Raw genomic sequence first — 25,298 nt, 5'->3', positions numbered from 1 at the left:
TTAGTTTTTCCCACACCCAATTAAAAAGAAACTTTTCTCAGAGTTCCTGTTGTGGTGCAGCAGAAACAAATCTGACTAGTATCCATGAGGGGGTTTGATCCCTGGCCTCACTCAGTGGGTCAGGGATCCAGCATTGCCATGAGCTGTAGTGTGGATTGCAGACACAGCTCAGATCCCAAGTTGCTGTGGCTGTGGCATAGGCCAGCAGCTGTAGCTTTGATTTGACCCCAAGCCTGTGAACTTCCATATACTGCAGATGAGGCCCTAAAAAGCAAAAAAAAAAAAAAAAAAAAAAAAATTAAAATTAAAATTGAAAACAGGAAACTTTTCTCAATGATACTTAAACTTAAGAGGAATAGCCATAAAAATACTTCAGTGAAAAGTGCAAAATGAAGCTCATCAAAACTAATAAGATGATACTATTTGAACAAGTACAGAAATTAAGACAGAAGAAAGAATCAGAAATTCTCTACTAAGTTGAAAAGATAAATTTTTTAACTGGATATTAAAACTAAACAACAGTTAGGGTCTCAACCAAACTAGCTTATAAATTTTCAGGTGGAAATGCAGAAAAATTAACTGACAAGCACACCATCAAGGAAAAAAATAAAGAATGACAACAAAAGCATCTGACAAAATATATTTTATCTAAAAGAAAGTTAATTACCATGGTCGAAGCAATTCTAAGGCATCTGTAAATCTGTTACTTAGAAATAAGTTCAGGGCCACTGTACACTCTTCCAGGCAACTCCTGAGATCCACCTTCGTTGACGGTGACCTAAAGATCAAGGAAAAATACACAGAATTTCTAGAGCTTTTACTTTCAGCAAGTTGTCACAGGGAGTGCTTGTGTGTGTGTACACCTTGGGGACAGAAGGACAAGCTGGAAATCTAACTCTGCCACTTACCAGCTATTTCTTTAATTACTGGGAACCTGACTTTCTCATGTGCAAAATGGAAACACTAGCACCTCCTTCAGGGGGTTGTTGCAAGGACGCGCGTAATTAACAAATAAGGCTCATAGCAAGCACAAAATAAATGACAGACTCTCCACCCCATCACTCCAAAGACCACAAGTGTGGGAACTTACCTCTATTCATGAGAGGGAGCAGAGATTATTTTGTTTTAGTTTTATGTAGGGCTAAGAATATGCTTTAGACATGCATTGTCTAAAATCTAGAGGAGACTGCCAGGTTATATGTTTGGGATTCTATGGGAACTATCTTATGACTTGATAAATTGTAAGTAAATGATAGCAAGGAAAAATAATTGTCGTCTATAGACAAGTGTTTGAAAAGAAGCAACAGGCCCAAAATGGAGTCACTTATGCTAAACCCCACCAGGACTTAAACCCAACCTAATTATAATTTCAACCTGCCCTAAGAATGTGATCTTTAACCAGCCAGCCAGGAATTTCCTGATCAGCACTAGGAAATCCGGTGATAGACCACTTTTACTGCCCTTAGGGGGGCGACCCAGCCTAAAACAATGCCATTCTTTGCTAATAATTTCCTCTATTCCCCTGCTTCCTCTCTGCCTTGAAAAACCTTTCCTTTCCCGCAGCCTGAAGGAGCTCTTTTCTATTGCTAGATGGGATGTAGCCCAAATCGCAAATAGTTGAATAATGACAATGAGATCTTCAGCTTTACTCTGTTATTTAACACGTCAGTTTTGTCTTGGCCTTCAAGTGACTTCTCTCCTCCACTGTGGAAGAAGCTAGTTCTATGTAAATTTGCATTCATTTCAACATTCCTTTACTCCATATAGATCTGTGCTATTTTGATTTCTCCTTTGAATGTTATAACATCTGTCTAATTCCCTCACTGATTAATGAGTTCAGTAAAAATTGTAGCATCTGTTCATTTGTATGAGTCATGATTTTACCCTTGTTTGGAAATCATGTTAATTATTTATGATTGACAGAAATTCTGCCCTTTAAAACTTAGAGCCAACTCTAAAATGTTGTATAACAATTTTTTTTATCTTTTTTTTTTTTTTGTCTTTTTTGCCATTTCTTGGGCCACTCCCGCAGCATATGGAGGTTCCCAGGCTAGGGGTCTCATCGGAGCTGCAGCCACTGGCCTACGCCAGAGCCACAGCAACACGGGATCCGAGCCGCGTCTGCGACCTACACCACAGCTCACGGCAACGCCGGATCGTTAACCCACTGAGCAAGGGCAGGGATCGAACCCACAACCTCATGGTTCCTAGTCGGATTCGCTAACCATTGTGCCACGACGGGAACTCCAACAATTTTTTTTTTAATGGCTGCACCCAAAGCACATGGAAGTTCCCAAGCCAGGGGTCAGTTCAGAGGTGCAGCTGAGGCCTACACCACAGCCACAGTAATGTGGAACCTGAGCTGCAACTGCAACCTACTCTGCAACTCAGAGCAACATCAGATCCTTAACCTACTGATAGAGACCAGGGATCAAACCTGAATCCTCAGGGACACTACATTGTGTTCTTAACCCACTGAGCCAAAATAGGAACTCTAGAAATGTTTGTTTGTTTATTTATCTTTCACTTGTTTGTTTTTTGGCTGCACTTGTGGCATATGGAAGTTTCTGGGCCAGAGATCAAACCCACACTGCAGTTATAGCCTGCACCACACCTGTGGCAAAGATGGATCCTTAATCTGCTGAGCCACTAGGGAACTTCCTTATGTAACTTCTTTTCTTTTTTTTTTTTTTTGTCTTTATGCCTTTTCTAGGGCAGCTTCCTCGGCATATGGAAGTTCCCAGGCTAGAGGTCGAATTGGAACTATAGCTGCTGGCCTAAGCCACAGCCATAGCAATGCCAGATCCGAGCTGCGTCTGCAACCTACACCACAGCTCACAGAAATGTTGGATCCTTTAACCCAGCGAGCGAGGCCAGCGATCAAACCCGCATCCTCATGGATACTAGTGGGATTCTTAACCCACTGAGGCACAACAGGAACTCCTATTGGAGTATAGTTGACTCACTATGTTGTATTAGCTTCAGATGTATAGCAAAGTGAAACCATTATACACATACATATATCCATTCCTTTTACCCATGTAGGTTATTACAAAATATTGGGAAGATTTCCCTGTGCTATGCAGTAGGTCTTTGTTACTTATCTGTTTTATATACAGCAGCTATATATATATGTTAGTCCCATCCTCCTTATACAATGATTCATGTAAAAGCACTAAAAGATTGAGTTCCCTCATGACTTAGCAGGTTAAGGACCCAGCACCGTCACTGCTGTGGCTCAGGTTGCAGCTGTACTGCAGGTTCAATCTCTGGCCCGAAAACTTCCATGTGCCATGGTTGCAGCCAAAGAAATAAGAAAAATGAGGGAAAAAAGTGCTGAAGGTTGAATTTCTATACCACTATCCCCTCCAAGTTCATTTGTCAAGCAGGAAAACAAAATTGCACTTCAGTTATTCATCTTCTTGAAGTGGATTCTGAAGGTTCTACAGGGAGCCACCCACCCTTTGCCCCCAAGTCTTCTCCTGGCTGGTTCCTCCTTGTTATTCAGATCTCAGCTCAAAAAGCGCCAACTCAGAGCTGCCTCACTGACCCCACCCAATCCTGTCTTGCTTGCTCCATACCACTTACTACCATCCAAACTATCTTGTGCCTGTATTTGAGGATCTGTTTGTCTTTGCCTATCTTCCCACTCTAAGATATAAATGCAAGGAGGTTATTGTAGTCACTACTGTATCCACAGGGCCTTGGTTGTAATCTAGACCATAGTGCATCTCATTAAGAATTGCTGAGTGGGCGGACAGTTTGGGCGGATGGGTGGGGAGAGAGGTAGATACTCTGGGTAGAAACAGAAATCCTCAAGCCTAGGAGCTGGAGGCACCTCTCCAGAGCCTTCAGAAATGAGACAAGCTCTTGGAAAAAGGGTTAGCTGGAGAGCTCAGAATTTGTGACAGTTAATTTCACATGTCAGTTTGAACAGGCCAAGGGATGTCCAGATAGCTGGCATATTATTTCTGTGTCTGTGACAGTATTTCTGGAGGAGATTGGCCTTTGAATTGGTGAACTGAGTAAAACAGGAGGCCTTCTCCAATGCAGGTGGGCATCAGCCAATCCACTGAGGTTCAGGATAGAACAAAAAGGCAGAGAAAGGGTGAATTTCTGATCTCCCTCTGTTTGAGCTGGGGAGCCATCTTCCACTCTCCCATGTTCCTGGTTCCCAGGACTTTGCACCAGGACTGAATTGCACCACTGGCTCTCCTGGTTCTGTAGCCTGCAGACAGCAGACTGGAGGACTTCTCTGCTCTGATAGTCACGTGAGCCAGTCCCCACAATAAATCAATCTAACTCTGTCTCTATCTCTATCTCTCTTTATATATCCTATCGGTCATGTTTCTCTGGAGAACTCCGACTGTAACACGAATAAAGAATTGCTTCAGGAGTTCCCGTCGTGGCACAGTGGTTAACGAATCTGACTAGGAACCATGAGGTTGCGGGTTCGATCCCTGCCCTTGCTCAGTGGGTTAACGATCCAGCGTTGCTGTTGCCGTGAGCTGTGGTGTAGGTCGCAGACGCAGCTCGGATCCCGCGTTGCTGTGGCTCTGGCGTAGGCCTGCAGCTACAGCTCCGATTAGACCCCTAGCCTGGGAACCTCCATCTGCCACAGGAGCGGCCCAAGACATGGCAAAAAAATGACAAAAAAAAAAAAAAAAGAATTGCTTCACTCTTAAGTTTCCAGCAAATGAGGAGACGCAATAAGAATGCTAGGAATTCACAAACCTCTCTCAGGAAGATTCTTCACAAGCAAGTTGCTTAATATTTTCCACATCAGTCCATCATATTTTGTCAGTGTTATTTCCTGGACATCTCTTGGATTTATCCTGTGTTTGGTGTTTTTTTGTTTTTTGTTTTTTGTGGGGTTTTTTTGGCCACACCCATGGTATGTGGAAGTTCCCAGGCCAGGGACCAAAACCACACCATAGCAGCAAACCAGGCCACTGCGATGACAACATCAGATACTTAACCTATTGCGCCACCAGGGAACTCCAGATTTATCCTGTTTCACCTCCACGACCCAGGCCAAGCTGGCTGTCATTTGCTGCCTAGTGTCTACAGACACATTTCTCTCTCCCCGCCCCGCCCCCCACCACTTCCTTCCCCTACCTCTTCCCATGTCAACTCTCTACCTAGAATTCATTCAATGCATTATTTATGGAGCTCTAACTACATGCCAAGCACTCTTCTAGGCATTGGGAATAGAGCCCCGAACAAGACCCACAGGATTCCCAGCTGTGGAAGAGCTTTCATGCTCCTGGGGAGGGAGCACAGACTTCAACAAGGAGATCAGTAACTCAGATCATCTCAGGCTGGGATAATGAGTCTGGCAAAGAGACTCATTGGGAAGGTGGGTGGTGTGAGGCCCCGCATTGATGAGGAAGGTCTTGGAAAGCTCTTGAAAAGGGTAACAGCGGGTTGCTACAGAAGGGAAGCAGCCATGGGAATCTCTAGGATGAAGAGAGAAGAGGAGATTCTAGGCTGGGAATGTGGTGAGCAAGGCCGAGTGGGAGGAAGTGAGGACAGAAAGCAGGCAGAAACCAGAAACCACCACGGCAGAGAAGGTAGATTTTTTTCTAAGAACAAAAGGAAATTTGTAGCTCAGAAATTCCCACCCCTTTTCTAATCACCCCTTCCATTCAAGCATTAGGTTTTCCATGGTTACTTCTCACCTGTTTCCTTAATTTCCACTCCCACCAGTTTTCTCAGGAGTACAGCTCACCTTTTATTACCAGGAAATGGGCTAGGAACAGACACCAGTGGTTACTTCTGCCTCTCAGGTGGCCACACTGGCACCTGGCAGGAGGACACACTTGCAAGGCAGCTCAGAGGGAGAAACCAAAGTGGGCGCTAAAGCCTCCTAAACATTTCAGTAACGTGCTCACATGAAATTAACATCCTCCCCCAGAAGAATATCGATACCACCACGTGTTCTACAAAGAACAACCAAAAGGGTGAGTTTAATTAATTAAGTTTAATTAATGTGCATCCCATCACATGAATTGAGACTATCATCACTTCAAGTCAGAATTCTGAAACAGTCTCTAGAATGGCTTCCTATTACTTGCTTTGCTTAGGTCATTCTCAAGCTTCAATGTGCAGTCAACTCACCAGAGAGCCTGTTAAAACATCCTGCTGGGCCCCACCACCAGCGTTTCTGACTCAGTAGGCCTGGGATGGGCCCAGCAAGTTCTGAGATAACACTAATTTTGTTTTAATTCGCCCTAGGTACTCTCATACTCCTCTTCCTAAAACATGTTCAATCATATGGCTCCCTTAGATTATGAACCTAACACAGCCACCCACACTGCCTCAGGAGGTTCAAACCCTTCCACCCAGCCCCACCACACCTGTCCAACCAGACCAGAGCCATGAGGATGGCTATTGAAAAGCAGCCAAGTATCTCCAAGAGGATCATCCTCATGGCATCCTCCTCCTCACGCCTGATGTGATGTAATGAAAATTCCTGGACAGGAAATCAGACGTCGGCATTGCCACTCTAGCCTGTGACATTCAGAAAGTCACTTCACTTCCCTAAGTGCATTGCCTCATCCTTGAAATGTCCCCCCCACCCCATTTCACAAGTCGTGCAGGAAAAACAAAGGCAAGGGTTGCTACGAGCCTGCTGGGTGAACTGTCACGGCCTGTGCAAATTACCACCCAAGTATAATTCTCCAAAAGCTGTGAGTGTTCAGCCCAGAGAGACTACACACTCAGTCTTGATCTGTGGGAGCCCCACCCAGGGGCCTCCCTCAATTAGATCTTCAGTAAAGCAAAGACACTTCCTTCCTGTTTCTGATTGAGAAGATACATTCATTTAAAGGCAAAATGAGTCTTTTATATTTTGAAAAGGAAAGATATCTAAAATAATAACCCAATTTAGGTATCTAATCAATTGTGAAACACAAGATATTGGCAACGGCCCTTTGCCCCACCCCCACCACCTCTCCCCACTTTTTCCAATGTGCTGAATGTTGGAAGTTGGGGGGTAGAAAGATGCCAGTTTCAGGAGTCTGAGGTTTTGGAACAAACTCAGTCTAGAAGGTCACCTGGGAGCAGCAGCAGCGCCTCAGCAGAAGAGTTGGAGGAAGCAGAAAGCTCTTTTGACTCTGAGGGAGAGGTACCCTTCTTCCTTATCCTTAGTTGTACCCCCCCCCTTTTAATTTATTTGGTTGTTTCCAGAGGGAGGGGGAGGGGAGACAGGGTCTGGGAGCTGTCTGAGGTGCTGATCTGAGATCCGACTGGAATTCTCCAGAGTGGGTGCCAGGGACTGAATAGAGGCTGGTGCCATATCCAAAGTGCCAATGATGGGGGCCGACAATGTGGGCCACATTATCTGTCTGTCCGGCTGTCCGGGAGAGAACTGTAAAGCACTGGAAGTGCCTGCATATGTTTCTGCGCCTGCCTTTTTGGGGGCTCCAGGAGGCAGGGAGCAGGAGTGGAACTATCACAGCAGAGCAGGAAGTCCCCTAAGGGTATAGAGACTCTAAGAACTGCTACTGTTTTCATCACCCCTCCCCACATTGGCAAGTGCTGACAGTCAGAAAAGAATAAAATGTCAATATGGAGGATAAAGGAGGAATAAATTACCTTCAGAACATCTGAAGCATTATTTAAGAAGCTTTACTTCTCACTAGCTATAAGGCAAACAGAAGCAAAAATCTAGCCCTTTGGAACATAAAGGTCATATTATCTGTAAGAAATCAATATGTCAGAATTTTATTATTTATGAAGATTTGAAGGTGGGGGAGGGGAGAAGAGGATATTCATTGATCGAGTCATCAGAAAGCAGACAGGAATACAGGATTCTTGGCTAAGGGCATCCAGAGAATGTTTTTACTTTATTCGAGTCCCTTTGCTTTAAGACTCTGAATCAAAGATTTCTTATATGTACTCATTCCACGAAACTGTCGTCCTAGAGAACAGATCTGACCCCTATGCCATGTTCAGTTATTTACCTGGAGATTTTGTTTCTACCCTCTGAGAGCTCACAGTTTATACTGATGCTATGTTGAGTAGAGATATAATTGGTGACTTTTTTCTTATTCCAAATTATTTGAACTCTGTCCATGTTACTTTTATCATGGAAATTTGATTTATAAAATTTTCAAAGATAAAATTAATGCTATAAAGAAAATACTCTTATCTCTACCACTTCCTAGCTCTGTAACCTTGAACAATATACTTTACCTCCCCAAGTTTCTGTTTCCTTATCTGTAAGAAGGAAAGGAAACAGTAGTCAAGCCTGCTGTTACTACTTTACAACATAGAAAAACTCAGGTACACACATGGAAATAAAAGTATAGGCACTTAACATGTACTGAGGCATTAGTATAATTATCTAAGAGTGTCAAACTGCCCAGCCTCACCTGATAAGAACCACATATACTCTCAGACTTTCTTACCTGGCAAACTTCTCCACATTTGCTCATATCTAATGACCCACTACTAATCATATCTGCTTCATGAGAACTGTTGAGTAGAAGGCAGAGAGAGGATTTTTATGATTTGTGTTAAAATGAATAGAAGGCTAAAAAACCAATAATCAATATACAATAATGCTGTACTTCTAAGTTTCTCTAAATTACTCCTTACATTTTTAACTGCTTCTTTTACTTGATAAATAAAGTATTCAAAATAATTACATATACCTATTTACAATAGCTAAGCCATGGAGCAACCAAAATGTCCACTGACACAGGAATGGATAAAGAAGATGTGGTATATGTGGTATATATACACAATGGAATATTACTCAGCCATAAAAAATGAAATAATACCATTTATAGCAACATGGATAGACCTAGAGATTATTATACTAAGTGAAGTAAGTCAGACAGAAAAAGACAAATATCATATGATAATATATGTGGAATTTTTCTAATGATACAAAAGAACTTATTTATAAAACAGAAACAAACTCACAGACTTTGAAAACAAACCTATGGTTACCAAAGGGGAAAAGTAGGAGGGAGGGATGGACTTAGGGTTTGGGACTGGCATATGCACACTATTGTATATGGAATGAATGGTCAATAGGGACCTGCTGAATAGGACAGGGAAATCTACTCAATATTTGTGATTACCTATATAGGAAAAGAATCTGAAAAAGAATGATATGTGTGTGTGTGTATATGACTGAATCACTTTGTTTACAACACAAATTAACACAACATAATAAATCAATTACATTTCAATAAAATTTTAAAAATAAAAATGTGAACACAATTGAATAGTCACTAACTTTTTTTTTTTTTTTTTTACTTATTTTTGCTTTTTAGGGTGGCACCCAGGGCATAAGGAAGTTCCCAGGCTAGGGGTCAAATCAGAGCTACAGCTGCTGGCCTACACCACAGCCACAGCAACTCAGGATCTGAGCTGCATCTTCGATCTACACCACAGCTCACGGCAACGCCGGATCCTTAACCCACTGAGCAAGGCCAGGGATTGAACCCACATCCTCATGGATCCCAGGTGGATTCATTAACCACTGAGGCATGAAGGGAACTCCCACTAACATTTTCAAATTGTCTAAAAGTGTCTCTAATACAAACTTACTTTAAATCCACTTCTATGTAATAAAGGCTCAATAGTAACAGGTGAGCATTGTGAATATTGATGTAGCTACCTAGAAAATTCACAGATGAGTTAGAAAGTAACAGCTGTAATGGAGGAATATTTCTCCCACTTCCCAGATTTCCCTGAGGGGAACCTGGTAAATAACAATCCTGGACTCGTACCTCTGCATTCCTCTTCTGGGAGAGGAGATATCTGTTTGGGCATAAATGACCCAGCCTCCTTCCCACATGGAAAGCTGGTACATTAACAGTCTATGCTGTCAACAATGTGTTAAGCTGGAAGGGCAGGCTCTACACCACCACAGTCATTATCCTCACGAGGGAAGCCTGCAATAGCACCTAAGTTTCATTCAGAGGTGTGACAAAAGTCCATTTCTTCATGCAACTAATCTACATTCTCAGAGAGACTGTAAGAAAAATAAAGCTGAGAGTTTGAGCTCTATTGATCTGACCCCTTTACCAATAACTCAATTGGCTCTAGACTTAGGTCCAAAAGAGACAGTTCTTTCAAAGACAGACCTAAACACTTAGGATTTGTTGGCACAGAAAGAAAGGCAACGGGATAAGGATTTACTCTTCAGGGGCCTTTACCAACGTATATCCAGGGTTCTTTCCCAAGCAAACCCAAGATCTCATCTGTACTCAAGAGCTCCAGGCCAGCATACCCCAGGCCTGTCGGTTCAGCTGTGTGGAGCCCAGAGGCTCAGGAACACACATGACTAGACAAAGAGATTACAGCGATTCCTGGTCCAAGGGAGAGGAGGGACCTGTTCATAACCTATGATAAATTCGTAATCTATGGTGAGCTTATAGGCAAGTTACTTGTCCTCTCCAACTCTCTGTTCCCTCATCTATAAAAAAGATGTGAGCAAATGACAATATCTATTCAATAGCTTTTTTATGCTGTTAGGAAGTGCAGGAAAAAAATGATATTAAGGTCAAAATGCTGTTAAATAATGCCTTTAAATGAATAGGTAACTATTATTATAGTTTAAAAGAAAAAGCTAGTCTCTGCTTGTGAATTATGTGTTCATCCTTCAGGACCAAACAGGATAGACTTCTGAACCAGAGCCCCTCCTATGGTGCCATAGTGTTTCATGTTATATCTATTTTAGTAGATCTGTTAACTAAAAGGAGGAGTGGAGTTTTTATCAATTGTCCTTAAAAAGCACTTAGTTTACAAAACCAGAACATGACACATCAAATTCCTTTCAACTACCTGTACTTACTGCCTTTTCCTCCTATCTTGATTTTATTAATAAATACAATTATAAAAGGTGCTCTTTAACATCTCATTGGTATGATACTAATTTAGCCTTGACTAATCATCTCTTTGAAAGGGCTCCTTTTTGTCAGAGATTGCTAACTACCCCCAGCTTACCTAACTAGCGAAGGTTCTGGACAACCATAATAACAAAGCAGAAGCTCCTTAGGGTAATGCCAAGTGAGTCAGGGAAAAGCAAAAAGAAAATATAGCAAGAAGGTGAGATGCACACAAAAACCCTGCCTCAGCGTTCCTGAACTCAGTCCAGAGGTTTCTTTCTTAAACTAGGAAGGATCTTTCCAGGAGGAAATGAAATCCATGTCTTAATTTCATGTACAATGTACCAAGTACTTCTAAGTCAAAGAAGGAGGTCAAAAAAAGATAGGCTGAACTCTCTAATAATGTCTGGATTATCTATTCTGCATTCCTTTTTTCTTTCATCGTGGTAGTATACACATAACATAAAACTCAACACCTTAACTGTTTTGAAGTATACAGTTCAGTAGTATTAAATATATGTACACTGCTGTGCAACCAATCTCCAGGACTTTTTCATCCTGCAAAACTGAAACCCTAATACCCATTAAACAACAGTTCCCTCTATGAAGCATTCATTACTAAACAATCCAAGAGAGGATTTCAGAGTTGCAAGGCATTTTACATGGAAAGATTCTTTCCCATCTCTTTCAAGTTGAAGTATAATCAAATGAAACCATGGCTGTCAAAATACTTTATAAGATTAAACAGGGATTATAACCAGGGAGGCAAATGAGTTCACTGAAGATGCTCTGGGTGTTCCTGCTGTGATGCAGTTAATGATCCAGCTTGTCTCTGTGGACACGCTGCCTCCATCCCCTACCCGGCACAGGAGTTAAGAATCTGGCATTGCTATAGCTATGGCATAGATCACAGCTCCAGTTCAGATTCATGTTTGCTGGCCAGGAACTTTCCTATGCCTCAGAGGGTGGCCGGAAAAAAAAAAAAATGCTCTGGCCAGGAAATGAGAAGTTGGAGCATCAAGATTCAATTCAACTACTTCAGGGCATCTTGGGTATGTCAGCTACCATCCAGGATTGCTCGTTTGTTAAAAAGTAACCAAACTCCCTCCTTGACTGCCTCACAGCTTTGTGTGGAAGAGCAATATACTGGAGGTTTGTGGAGTGGATAGTCACTGGAGGACTCAGCACTACATTAGGTAGTGTTGCTGTTACTCTCTATGTGGTCTAACTACCCACATATTTGCTCAAGTTTGAAACATTGCTCAACTTTGCAGATGTCCTTCCGGGCTGCTCCACAATAAATTTACAAGTGCTTGTTTTTACAAATGCATTAGAAGACCCGTTGACTAAAAGGCACAGTAGGAATTTTTACTGTCTCATTTTTTTAAGAAATTTTAATTTTAAAATGAAACCTACAAATGCCCATACTATATTTGAATATGCCATTATACTATTTCTTACATTTCCTTCTGTTTCTTCTTTTATAGATCTCGAACCTTGTCCTCTCTACCCCCTTTCCAACTCAGAAACATGCACAAATATCACTCACTTTTTCTTAAAGTAAAATCAACAAAAAAGATAACATTCTCTCAATTTTATTTTCCCTCCTGAACTTCTCCCACTTCTCTTCATAGGCAAAAGATTTGAAAAGGAATTGACTCTTGCTTAACTTACTTTCCCTCCTCCTATTCATCTTCAGCCACTACAGCCTGGCTCCTGCCACAATTTCCTGAAACCCTCCAAGCTACAAGTGTCTGATAACATAACACAAAGGATGCTTTCCAGCCTATACCCAGGTGGACCTCTTTGCAACACCTGGCTGTGCTGACCTTATGCTAGAACTCACCTCTCCCCAGCACATTGTCCATCCTGCAGTCATCATCTCACTAAGTCTTCTTGATCCTCACATTTCCATAGCTCTTGCTTGAACTCATCCTATCAGCTGTTCCTTCAATGTCTGTATTCCCAGAGCTTCCTTCCTCCACTGATTTGTTTTGCTCTCTCTTGGAAAGAGCATGTACAGCTCATGCATTCTGCAGCTCCACATCTGCTGAAGATTCCCAGTATATCCACCCAGCCCAGAGCTCTCTCTTACTGCTACATCCTCTATTAATCACTGCTTTCGGTAACACAATTTTTATTTTACCCCAGCTTTAAAACTCAGCATTGTAAATGGTGATGCAATGGTTACCTAGGAAACCATCAGAGGAAACTATGACGAAGGAATACATATTTCCAAAGATAGCTCAAATCTGCATGAGCAGAGACATAGGAAATAAAAAAGTAATGCAGAAAATAAATGCCTCCATATCCTTAGAAGTCATTTTCAACTTCATCTCCATTCCTCAAACCCCATAATATTGCACCCCTTTCTTATGTTGTAAGGGTTGAATCCTAAGACAAACTGCCAAGTCCATGATATTATGAACATAACCAAAAATAGCTGAAATTTCAAATGCAAAATCAAAAATGCTAAAGATATGCTGTATAATTTAAGATTTAATAAACCTGTAAGGATAGATAGAAAGCACTTTCTCATGATAATAAAATAGAGCTTTAACAGAATTGCTTTAATAACCAATAAAGGAACAAGTTACATATTCAAAAAGAGACAACTGACTAAAATAATTCTAAGATGTGCAAAAAGGAACAGTACTTAGGAAACAAATATGATATTATAAAAAATATTTAGTGGAAAGGAAAAATGTCATGATATATTATGCTTTAAAAAGCAGGTTACCAAATAGTATAATTAATATTATCCCAATTTAGGAAAAAACCTAAAATATATATATATATACATATATATACATATACACACACACACACACACACACACACACACACACAGAGAGAGAGAGAGAGAGAGAGAGTAGTTCCTGCTGTGGCACAGTGAGTTAATGATCCAACAATGATCCAACTTGTCTCTGTGGAGGGGCCAGTTTAGTCTCCGGCCCAGCACAGTGGGTTAAGGATCCAGCATTGCTGCAACTGGTGTAGGTCACAGCTCTGGCTCAAATTCAGTCCTTGCCCAGGAACTTCCATATGCCAAAAAAGAAAGAAAAAGAGAAAGACAGGATACACGTGAAAACAATTGTTATGGTGAATATATATTTTATCTCCTGTTTGTGCTTTTCCACATTTCCTTAATTATTTACAATGAAAGTTTCTTAACATGCACTTTTTTTTTTTTTTGGCCAGACCCATATCATGTGGAAGTTCCCAGGCCAGAGATTGAACCCAAGACACAGCAGCGACCCAAACTGCTGCAGTAGCAACACCAGATCTTTAATGCCTGCACCACAAGGGAACTTCTAAACCAAGGTTACAAGAAGAATAGAAGTAGAAAAATAATCACAACACAATATTCAATGAAAAAGGTGTGGCTACATGTATATGAAGGACCACCTGCCTGGACAAAACATTGGAGTGAAATAGATAGAAAGCTGCCCCTCGCCATGTGGAGCTCCCAGACCACCAATCAAATCAGACCTGCACTTGTAACCTACACTGCAGCTGCAGCAACACAGGATCTTTAACCCCCTGTGCAGGGCTAGGGATCAAACCTTGCATCCTGGCCCTGCAGAGACCCCGACAATCCCTTTGCACCATAGTGGGAACTTATACCAAATTTCTAACAGTCTATGATAAAGCTCATAATTCTTTTCTTCATCTTCCCTGATGCTGGACAATATGGTTACATTATTTTATAATAAATTAATGGTTAAGGTTAAGATAAAAAAGTTTCCAAAGGGAGTCGTGCCTCCCCCCACCATCAAGAGTTGAATTCAGTTTTGTTTCTGCTTTTGTGTAACAGTGCCACCTAATCACTAAATCCCTTGGCAGCTCCTCCCCTAACTTGTAAAATGGGCACTAAACCTGCCTGGGCCTCTCCCCTTCCCACCCCCTGCCAAGTAGTAAACCCAAAGCCCTATTGCAGCATCAACACTACAGCTGCCCAGAGGGCTGGACTGTTCCCCCTACCCCCCGAGGAACATCGGCACCCCCTTCCTGACCTTTTCACAGCAGATGTTCGGTGCTGTCCAGATGCCTGTTTTGTATCAAATGACGAGCAGTGTTGGCTGCTTGTTGCCATATCTATGCGAGAAGCCCTGTTAATAAAAAGGCAGTGAGGTTTTTATTTCTTCGTCTTACAGGAAAAGTCAACATAGATTCAAGAATACCACCCAAGCCCTTCAGTTATTTGCAATATCTCACCTCCATTTCTTTTTTTTTTTTTTTTTTTGTCTTTTTTAGGGCCTCGACAGATACATATGGAAGTTCCCAGGCTAGGGGTCAAATCAAAGTTGCAGCTACCACCCATACCACAGCCACAGCAACACGGGATCTGAGCCGCATCTGCAACCTACACCACAGCTCATGGCAATGCTGGATCTTTAACCCACTGAACTGGGCCAGGGATCAAACCCAGGTCCTCATGGATCCTAGTCCGGTTCCTTACTGCTGAGCCACGATGGGAACTCCCTCACCTCCATTTCTTGCCAATTTTGAAAATCAAATAGCAACATCTACTCAGTTATATGGTGAACATTCCTATAATAAAGCCCCAATAAAATATTTTCTTTATATTCTAGTATACAAAAAAAGAAATTCATGAAATCACCTCCCAAAACTTTCCCCAAGTAAATCTACCTATCTATCTACCTATCTATCGACTGTCTACCTACCTACCTACCTATCTACATGTTTCTTCACTGAAATAGATTATTATTTTAGGGGAAGAAAAAGTTTTCATCCCTTTCTTAGAATCCCTGGCTGGGAATGAAAAATTAAACTGATGAAGATCAACAAGAGCAAAGAAAATAAATTTTACTGAATTTTTACATGTATGAGAGCCTTCATAAGAGAATGAAGACCCAAAAAAGTGACCAGAACAGAAAATCTTTTATACCTTATAGGCAAAGAAACAGTACCTTTGTGAAGGCAAGACAAAAGGGTTGGGCTAGGGGGAAGAAATAACCAGAAAATAAGGTTTAATTTAACAAGGTTTGTCTGCAGATTCTCTGAGCTATAAGTCTGTCTGCAGTAAAAAGAGAATTTATGTCCTGCCTTTGGGCAGAAAGAGAACTTTTTCAGTGTTTACTGCCTTGACTGCCTTCAGCTCAAAATGATTTTTATGTCAAAGAGGCATAAATATTTTGGGATACCATATTCTGGCTTCCTTCATTATATGCTGAATTTATCCTGAATCATTCCTCCTCAGTAGAATTGCTATATCATAGTTACTCTCCACACAGCAAGTCTACTGAATCTAGTTAACATAATTTTTACCTATCCCTCATTTTGAGGCAATTGAGTTGCTCCCACTGTTCTGCAATTACAAACAATATTGCAATAAGCCCCTTACTCACTTGCTTGATTATTTCCTAAGGATAAATTCTGGACTTAAAGGGCATGTAACTTATAAGGTATCTTCTTTTTATTTTATTTTTTTAATATTTTTTAATTTTAATTTTTTTTTATTCCATTAAGTCTTTATTTCCAGGATACTCACATACTCTGACCCTCTTTTACCTTAACCTACAAGCTCTGCTTCCAATTAAATAGTCCTGGAGTTCCTGTCGTGGTACAGTGAAAATGAATCTGACTAGGAACCATGAGGTTGCAGGTTCAATCCCTGGCCTCGCTCAGTGGGTTAAGGAAACAGCGTTGCCGTGAGCTATGGTGTAGGCTGCAGATACAGCTCAGATCCCACTTTGCTGTGGCTGTGGTGTAGGCCGGCGGCTGCAGCTCCGATTAGACCCCTAGCCTGGGAACCTCCATGTGCTGAGGGTGCGGTCCTAAAAAGCAAAAATTAAAAAAACAAACAAACAAACAAAAAACCAATTAAATGGTCCCTGTAAAAACCCTTATTATTACAGGCCTTTGGGATCCCATCCCAAAGCCTTACTTCGGGTATCTTCTATTTTTTTTAATTACCTTGTTTTCCATTATATACACCACAGAATGCCGAGGAACCATAGAAGAGGTGGAGACAAATTGGTTTGCAGAATCTTAGGCCACTTTTTGACCCAGAACTACCTCACAGATACATGGAGGCAGATCTCCAGGAGAGAAGGAAACTTCCATAGAGTTTAAGAATAAGCCCTGTCCTGTATCATAATAATATCATCAATCTCCCGCCTCCATTCACCCACCTTAACTAAACACAAGCCACAGAGAAGTGAACAAAGAGTTATGGACCATCCCTTTAGGGAAGATTTTTTTCTTTTTTTTTTTAAATTCTAAGATGTCAATATCCTTACTGCACCTTAAAGGAAGTTTAATTATATTCCACCTTCAGACTCCCCCATATCCTCTGATATTTTATATTTAACATTCATCTTTTCTTGAAAAGATCAAGTTCCCTAGATTATATACATCAGGTTAGGGGGAAATCAAGGTTCTTTTTACTAGGGTGGTTGGGTGTGGGTGGTGAGAAAAGGAAACTCCATGCATAAGGGGAAACGTAGCTGGAACACTCATTATTTTCCATCACAAGAACTTTTTACCAGGAGAATGGAGGAAGCACTAAGTAGTTAGATAAACCAGAGTCTAGGGCCCTGACTGTCATCTTTGTTTACAAGCAGAAAGAGGAAAAGGCAGACTCAAAGGGCTGTCTACCCTTTTGGATCATTCTTGCCCATCTGTTCTCTTACAGATTCATTTATAATGGCTAGAAGAACATGTACTCTGAAAAACACTGTTAAAAAAATCCCTTTTTTCATTTGCCTTTAGCTTTAATTTTGAAATTCTCCCCAATAGTGAAAGTTTGAACTAATCAAAAAGGCACTTTCCTTTATAATTTCTGATTTTGAAGGCATACTTAGGGAAAAAAACCTTCCCTCCGTAAAGACCGTGTAACATTTTACCAGTATTACTTACTTTTTAATATTTAATATACTGATCCACTTATAACTTGAGTATATGGTATGAGATGGTGCTATGCATTTTTTTCTTAATCTTTTGCCATTTTTCCCAAGATAATTTTTTTAAAACCACATCTTTTCTCCAATGGTTTGACATACCATGTGTATATAAAGTGACTAAATTAAGTTCAGCTGAAATCATGCCTATTGGGCCAGGTAAATGTTGCATTTCAAAGCTACAATTAGAGTATCTTTATCAGGCACGATAGACTTGAATTTAGCAGAACATAATATAAAACAATCCTAGAATTTATTCATTTTTATGAGGTATAAAATTTAGTTCTTTATGCTTTTATACACACGTACATGAAGTCTCAGAAATTCTATAGTATTTTTAAGTTTATATTAATATCACAATAAGTATATCATGCTACAAACTGATTTTTATTCAAGAGCATATTTGTCTTTTTGTCCTTTTAGGGCTGCAACTTGTGGCATATGGAGGTTCCCAGGGTAGGGGTCAAATCAGAACTGTAGCCACTGGCCTGCACCACAGCCACAGCAACACTAGATCCAAGCCACATCTGCAACCTATACCACAGCTCATGGCAACACGAAATCCTTGATCGATGAGCGAGGCCAGGGATCCAACCTGCAACCTCATGTTTCCTAGTCGGATTTGTTTCCGCTGCACCACGATGGGAACTCCAAGAAAATTTTTTTTATATATAGACCCAATTCACTCCTTTAAACTACTATCTAGTATTGTATCAAGAACCTATTTCCTTTTTGATGAAAAATGTTTCAAATACATGGAGAAAATAATTTATATGCCAGTATATCTGGAATCCACTTTTGTGTACAGTGTGATCTAAATTTGTTTTCCCTATAGGTTGGCAACTATTTCAACGGCAATGAAAAACTCATCTTTCGGCTATTCGTTAGCTTCAAAATAAGACAAAAGAAAGACCTCATGTCCACTCAATGCCACCTTGGAGCACTACCTGACAGGCCCACCCAAGGAATATTTCATTCTCTAGGGGATGTACCTTTGCTTGATTTGCTATCTTCTACTAATTAAGGTCTATGTTGTGTAAAATAATACATTAACTTGTAGGTTTTTTTGTCTCATACAAATGCAAATAATTTGGTACGGTTATGGTTTTATTGTCCTGTAGGAGATTAATCAGTTTTGTATAATGCAGATCTTATTCAAACCTTCTTTCTTCAGTTCCCCAAGTGCTTTTGGAGCAGTTTTACTATCTTGCTGGTTCCGCCATTGATAAGTAAACGTTAACATGTGTTCACACGATAATTATCATACTCTGACATGATGAATAACACTGCAGTCTCTAACACATGGCAGCTTTCCACACGTGCACAGGGCAGTTTCGGGCACTCTTTTGGTCCATTCATACATTTGCTTCTGTCTGCACCAGTCACACAATTTTCATTATCGTGGCTTTTTTAGAAACTATAGGCCAATGGGCAAGTCCTCTGCTTTACTAAATGTTCTTTTTTTTTTTTTTTTTTTTTGGTGGGGAGGGGAGGATGGGGCTGCTATTGCAACTTTATTCTTTATATATTTTAGAATCAGTCACTGTAAAATTACAAGGAAAGTCCTGCTGAGGTTTTGAGTGGGACTTCATTACATTTTTAGAGATTTTTGAAAAGAATTACCACGGTTTTTAATGTATTCATGGGGGTGTACAGCTATCACTACAATTTGATTTTACAGTATTTTTTCACTCAAAAGGAACCATATATCCATCCATCCACTAGCGGTCACTCCCCATTTCCCTCCATCTCCAGTCACCCACAGCATATGGAAGTTCCCGGGCCAGGGATAGAATCCACTGCAACCTATGCCACAGCTGCAGCAACATTGTGGACTCTTAACTCTTTGTGTGGGATCAGTGATCAAACCAGCACCTCAGCAGCCACCTGAGTCACTGCAGAGACAATGCTGGGTCCTTAACCTGCTGTACCACAGCAAGCAAAAACCCCTACAATCTTTACAATGGTATATTTTCACACCTATCTACAATTACTCAGGTCTTCTCTTACTTCCTTCAATAAAGAAAGGAAATACATATAAAACACTGAACTGAGGAACATGTACTCTTGCAAAAAAACCATGTTAAATGTTCCTTATATTGCTTCAGTTTTAAAATATGTGCCACCAAAGTAAGCAGAGTTATTAAAAATTTGACTTAACAGAATGATGTGCCTGTTCCCAGTCCTAGGAAGGTACTAGGCATAACCTAGATGTTACACTCAAATGTTAGAAAAAAATCTATTTTTAGCTAGAGAAAATATGGTCCTTGGGTTTATAGAGGCTAAAGAAAACAGTACATCATATTTTATTTAGTATGCTAGGAAAAGTCTTTATTTTGCCCTGATTTTACTGCTTTAATTTTTTAAGGTTTTTAAACAGCTTTATTGAGATACTATTCACAGACCATACAATTCACTCATTTAAAGTATAAATCAACGGTTCTTAATATACACATAGAAGTGTATAACTATCACTACAATTTGATTTTACAATATTTTCTCACTCAAAATGAACCCTGTATCCATCCATCCACTAGCGGTCACTCCCCATTTCCCTTCATCTCTAATCCTAAGAAACCGCTAATCTACTTTCTGTATGTACAGATTTGCCTATTCTGGACATTTTACATTAATGGTCTTTCATAACTAGCTTTTTTCATTTAGCATAGTGTTTTGAAGATTCATTTTATGCTATTGCATAAATCAATAAATCATTCCTTTTTATTCCCAAATAATACTCCATTGGATAGCTATAACACATTTTGTCATTTTATTAGCTGATGGGTATATGGGCTATTTCCGCTTTTTGGCTATTATGAATAATTTTGCATTAACATTCATGTTCTTGTGTGGACATATATTTCATTTCTCTTGGGTATATACCTAGGATAGAAGTGCTGAATTGTATGGTAACTTTATGCTTGACATTTTGAAGAACTGCCAGACCATTTTCCAAAGTGCCTGTATGATTTTACATTCCTACCAGTAATGTTTGGAAGTTTCCATTTCTCTGTATCTTGGACAGCACTTGCTACTCTCCACCTTAGTGGTATCTCATTGGTTTTGACTTGCATTTACTTAGTGACTAATGATATTGTGTATCGGTTTGGATACTTATTGATCATTTGTATATCTACTTTGGAGAAATGCCTATTCAGATTCTTTGGTCATTTTTAATTGTGTTCTGTCTTTTTATTATTGTTTTACATTGCTCTAATTTTTAATCACTGAGTAGAACCATTCTCAAATGAAAAGCTTAGAGTTGCATTGTTTATACTTTTTTTCTCAATCAAATCATAATAAGCAGATCAATTCAAATTTAATTTCCCCCAATAAATGCAACACAATGGGCTATGTTCCAACAGAATGAAAAAAAAAAAAAAAACTAGCCTATTTAAAAAAGAAAAAAGAAGGTATATTTTGGAGATTAGGCCCCTGTCTGTTGCATCATTGGCAAAGATTTTTCTCCCATTCTGCGGGTTGTCTTTTTGTTTCTTTAATGGTTTCCTTGGCTGTGCAAAAGCTTTTGAGTTTGATTAAGTCCCACTGGTTTATTTGTGTCTTTATTGTCATTATTCTAGGTGGTGGATCAAACAAGATGTTGCTGTAATTTATGTCAAAGAGTGTTCTGCCTAAGTTTTTCTCTAGGAGTCTTATGGTATCTGGCCTTATATTTAGGTCTTTAATCCATTTTGAGTTTATTTTGTATATGCTGTTAGATAGTGTTCCACTTTCATTCATTTACATGCAGCTTTCCAGTTTTCCCAGCACCATTTATCGAAGAGGCTATCTTTCTTCCACTGTATGTTCTGTCCTCCTTTACCTTAGATTAGTTGCCCATAGGTACATGGGTTTATATCTGGGCTTTCTATCCTGTACCATTGGTCTATAGTTTTGTTTTTGTGCCAGTACCATATTGTTTTGATGACTGTAGCTTTGTAGTATTGTCTGAAGTCAGGAAGCCTGATTCCTCCATTTTCATTTTTCTTTTTCAATATTGCTTTGGCTATTCAGGGTCTCTTGTATTTCCATACAAATTTTAAAATAGTCTATTTTATCTCTGTGAAGAATGTCTTTATACAAACAATTCATGCAACTCATCAACAAAAAAATCAAACGACCCAACTGAAAAATAGGCAGAAGACCTAAATAGATATTTCTCCAAAGAAGACATACAGATGGCCAACAGGCATACGAAAAAATGCTCAATATCACTAATTATTAGAGAAATGCAAAATTACAATGAGGTACCACCGCACACCAGTCAAAATGCCAATCGTTAACAAGGCAACAAGTAATAAATGATGGAGAGGGTGTGCAGAACCCTCCCCCACTGTTGGTGAGAAGGTAAATTGGTACAACCACTATGGAAACAGTATGGAAGTACCTCAAGAAATTAAATATAGAAATACCAGAGTTCCCGTCATGGCCTCCATGGTTAACAAATCTGACTAGAAACCATGAGGTTGCAGGTTCAATCCCTGGCCTCGCTCAGTGGGTTAAGGATCCAGTGTTGCCATGAGCTGTGGTGTAGGTCGCAGATGCGGTGTGGATTGTGCATTGCTGTGGCTGTGGCATAGGCCGATGGCTACAGCTCTGATTAGACCCCTAGCCTGGGAACCTCCACATGTCATGGGTGCAGCCCTAGAAAATACAAAAAAAAAAAAAAAAAAAAAAAAAAAAAATCTTATGATCCAACAATTCCACTCCTGGGCAAATATCCAGACAAAACATTCACTGAAAAAGATACAGGCACCCCTATGTTCATAACAGCACTATTCACAATAGCCAAGATATGAAAATAACATAAATGTCCATCAATAGATGAATGGATTAAGAAGATGTGGTACATATATACAATGGCGTATTACTCAGCGTAAAAAAGACAAACTAATTCCATTTTCAGCAACATGGATGAATCTGGAGTCTCTCATACTAATTGAAGTAAACTAGAAAGAAAAAGACAAATACCATATGATATGACTTATTCATGGAATCTAAAATATGGAACAGATGATCCCATCTAAAAATAACATACAAACCAACAAAAAACAGAAACAGATCATGGCCAAGAAGAGCTGACTTAGGGCTCCCAGGGATGGGGGGAAGGGAAGTGAGTGGGATGGATGGGCATTTTGGGGTTTGGGGGAATGTAAATTGTTATATTTGGAATAGATGGGCAATGGCATCCTACTGTACAGCACAGGGAAATGTGTGTGATTGGGTCACTTTGTTGTACAATAGAACTTGATGAAACATTGTTAAATCAACTATACTTTAATAATATAATAATAAAAATAATAATAAAATAAAATAATTTTTAAAAAGAAAAAATGAAATAAAATGTCAAAAATTCATTAAAAAAACATATCCTTGAAGGTTTTTCATCAAAGTTTAAAATCTCTCTTTGGGGGCAAAAAGGAATGAATAAAGAAAAACCAATGGATATGCTCTAAGAGGCACCATTTATAACCTGCAATTGAAGAGCATCCATCAGAGTTAGGAACATAGGACTCCAGTGGACACCAGCACCAGATTTCTAGGAAACCTGCTGCCCAATATCGTTGACCACATGACCAACTTGTCTTTCTAACTAAAGAAAACCGCTCATTAGAATAAATTCTGCCCTATGATGACATTTTCAAATAGCCATTCTCATGGCCAGTGATTGAAGAAAGAAGGAAGGTGCTAATCCTGCAGCTGGGAGAGCAAGGACAGCCCAGAAATTAACAGACACCCCTCAAATACATGTCACTGTCCCCGCCACCTCCAGGCCTGGCACCAGTGCCATCAGAATCAATGGAAAGAAATTTCAACTTTTTTTTTTTTTTTTTTTTTTTTTTGTCACACTAGTCCTGCCCTTTAGAGGAAAGATCTAAAAAGCTGGAAAACAGCAACATGGAAGCAACTAGAGATTCTCATACTAAGTGAACTAAGTTAGCAAGAGAAAGACAAATACCATAGGATATGACTTATATGTCAATCTAAAATGTGGCACAAATGAACATATCTACAAAACAGAGACGGACTCACAGATATGGAGAACAGACTTGTGTTTGCCAGGGGGAGGGGGAAGGGAGTGGGATGGACTAGAAGTTTGGGGTTAGTAGATGGAAACGATTACATTTAGAATAGATAAGCAACTAGGTCCTGCTGTGTAGCACAGGGAACTACAGTCAATCTTCTGGGATAGACCACGATGGAAAATAATATGAGAAAAAGAATGTATATATGCATATGACTGAGTCACTTTGCTGTACAACAGAAATTAGCACAACATTGTACATCAACTATACTTTAATAAAAAATAAAAAGCTGGACAAGGCCAAAGGGCAAGTACCAATACCAGATATAATTATTCTATTGAGTGAGATCGTAGCAAATTTAATTAACTCTATAATCTACCCCTTAATAATTAATGCTTAGACTTATGACAAAGGCTTCCTCACTCAAAATCATAAATCTTCATATTATCTGCAGGACTTGGATGGCTTTTATATTCTTTGTGCTTTTCTATAAAAGGAAGAGCTCAAGAAGGTGGAGAAGTTTAACTTAGAAGAGAGAAGAGTTAGAGGAAAGCCGAGAAAAGGAAAGAACATGAGAGCTATTTCCAGACATTTCCCCCCTTGTTCACTTGGAAAGTTCCAATTCGTCCTTCCAGACTACCTTCTTTGGAGCCGCATCCTACTTCTAAATGATGCAGAAAAATACAAAATATTATATATACAGTGGGAGAATAAAACACAAATGTGGAGTTACATTGTGGCCCAGCAGTTTAAGAACCCAACATAGTGTCCGTGAAGATTCAGGTTCAACCCCTGGTCTTGCTCGGTGGATTAAGGATCCTTAATCCAGCATTGCCGTGAGCTGATGTGTAGGCTGCAGATGCAGCTCAGATCCTGTGTTGCTGTGGCTGTGGTATAGGCCAGCAGCTGGAGCTCTGATTTGACCACTAGCCTGGGAACTTCCATATCCCACAGGTATGGCTGAAAAAAAGAAAAGAGACTCCTCTAATCCACACAAACAAAAAGGAATTACCTCTTGAAAAAATAAAAAAATAAAAAATAAAACACAAATGTGGCAAAATGTTCAAAAGGGATTAAGAGTACAGATAAGTTCTCTGTAGTATTCTCATACTTTTTCTCTAAGTTTGGACCTATTGCAAAATAAGTTTTTTTAAAAGACAGCTCCTGTAGCAAAGGGCAGAGAACAGGGATCAAATGGGAGTGGCCACCTGTGGACCAGCCAACGCCAGCAGAGGATACCAAGTCCTTCAGGTCATAGGTGCTTCATGGACAGAGGCAGCAAGGATAGAGGTCAAGGCAAAAATAACCGATGAGATCCTCCACCAGAGAGCAACACTCAGATCAGGGCTCCATCCCTATGCCACTTTGTCCTACACCCAGAGGCCACCAGGGAAGGATGGGAGAAGGGGGAAATCTTTGAGAAAGGAGATGTCAGCCTGAGATAGAGATTAAACTTTTCTTGCCTCTCTCATACCCACAAGAAAACCTGAGTCACT

The 25,298-nt window shown here is 40.0% G+C and overlaps 1 protein-coding gene across 9 annotated transcripts in view; it reads right to left on the bottom strand.

The window, feature by feature from the left end:
• Positions 1-25,298, bottom strand: part of TTC39B (tetratricopeptide repeat domain 39B) — a 562,176-nt gene that overhangs the window by 53,739 nt on the left and 483,139 nt on the right. For 8 of the 9 annotated variants that reach the window (XR_014821469.1, XR_014821474.1, XR_014821470.1 and 5 more), the window contains 2 exons: positions 14,867-14,962; positions 668-778 (listed from right to left, as the gene is read on the bottom strand). Coding sequence is in view for 5 of the 9 variants with exons in the window: in XM_084985288.1 (XP_084841414.1) it covers positions 668-778; positions 14,867-14,962 (207 nt within the window). In the remaining 4 variants the exon portion in view is untranslated. Of the gene's footprint in view, positions 1-667; positions 779-12,696; positions 13,021-14,866; positions 14,963-25,298 lie in introns of those variants that run through there. The other variant, XM_084985320.1, reaches the window with a different exon arrangement.

The sequence above is a fragment of the Sus scrofa genome, chromosome 1 (genome assembly GCF_054392235.1).
Source record: "Sus scrofa isolate SSC_HxYL_T2T_F1_AM1 chromosome 1, Sscrofa_HxYL_maternal_Yorkshire_Landrace_v2.0, whole genome shotgun sequence".
NCBI classification, from domain to species: domain Eukaryota; kingdom Metazoa; phylum Chordata; class Mammalia; order Artiodactyla; family Suidae; genus Sus; species Sus scrofa.
Note: the sequence above shows the minus strand (reverse complement) of the source record. Positions and strands in the feature narration are given on the sequence as shown.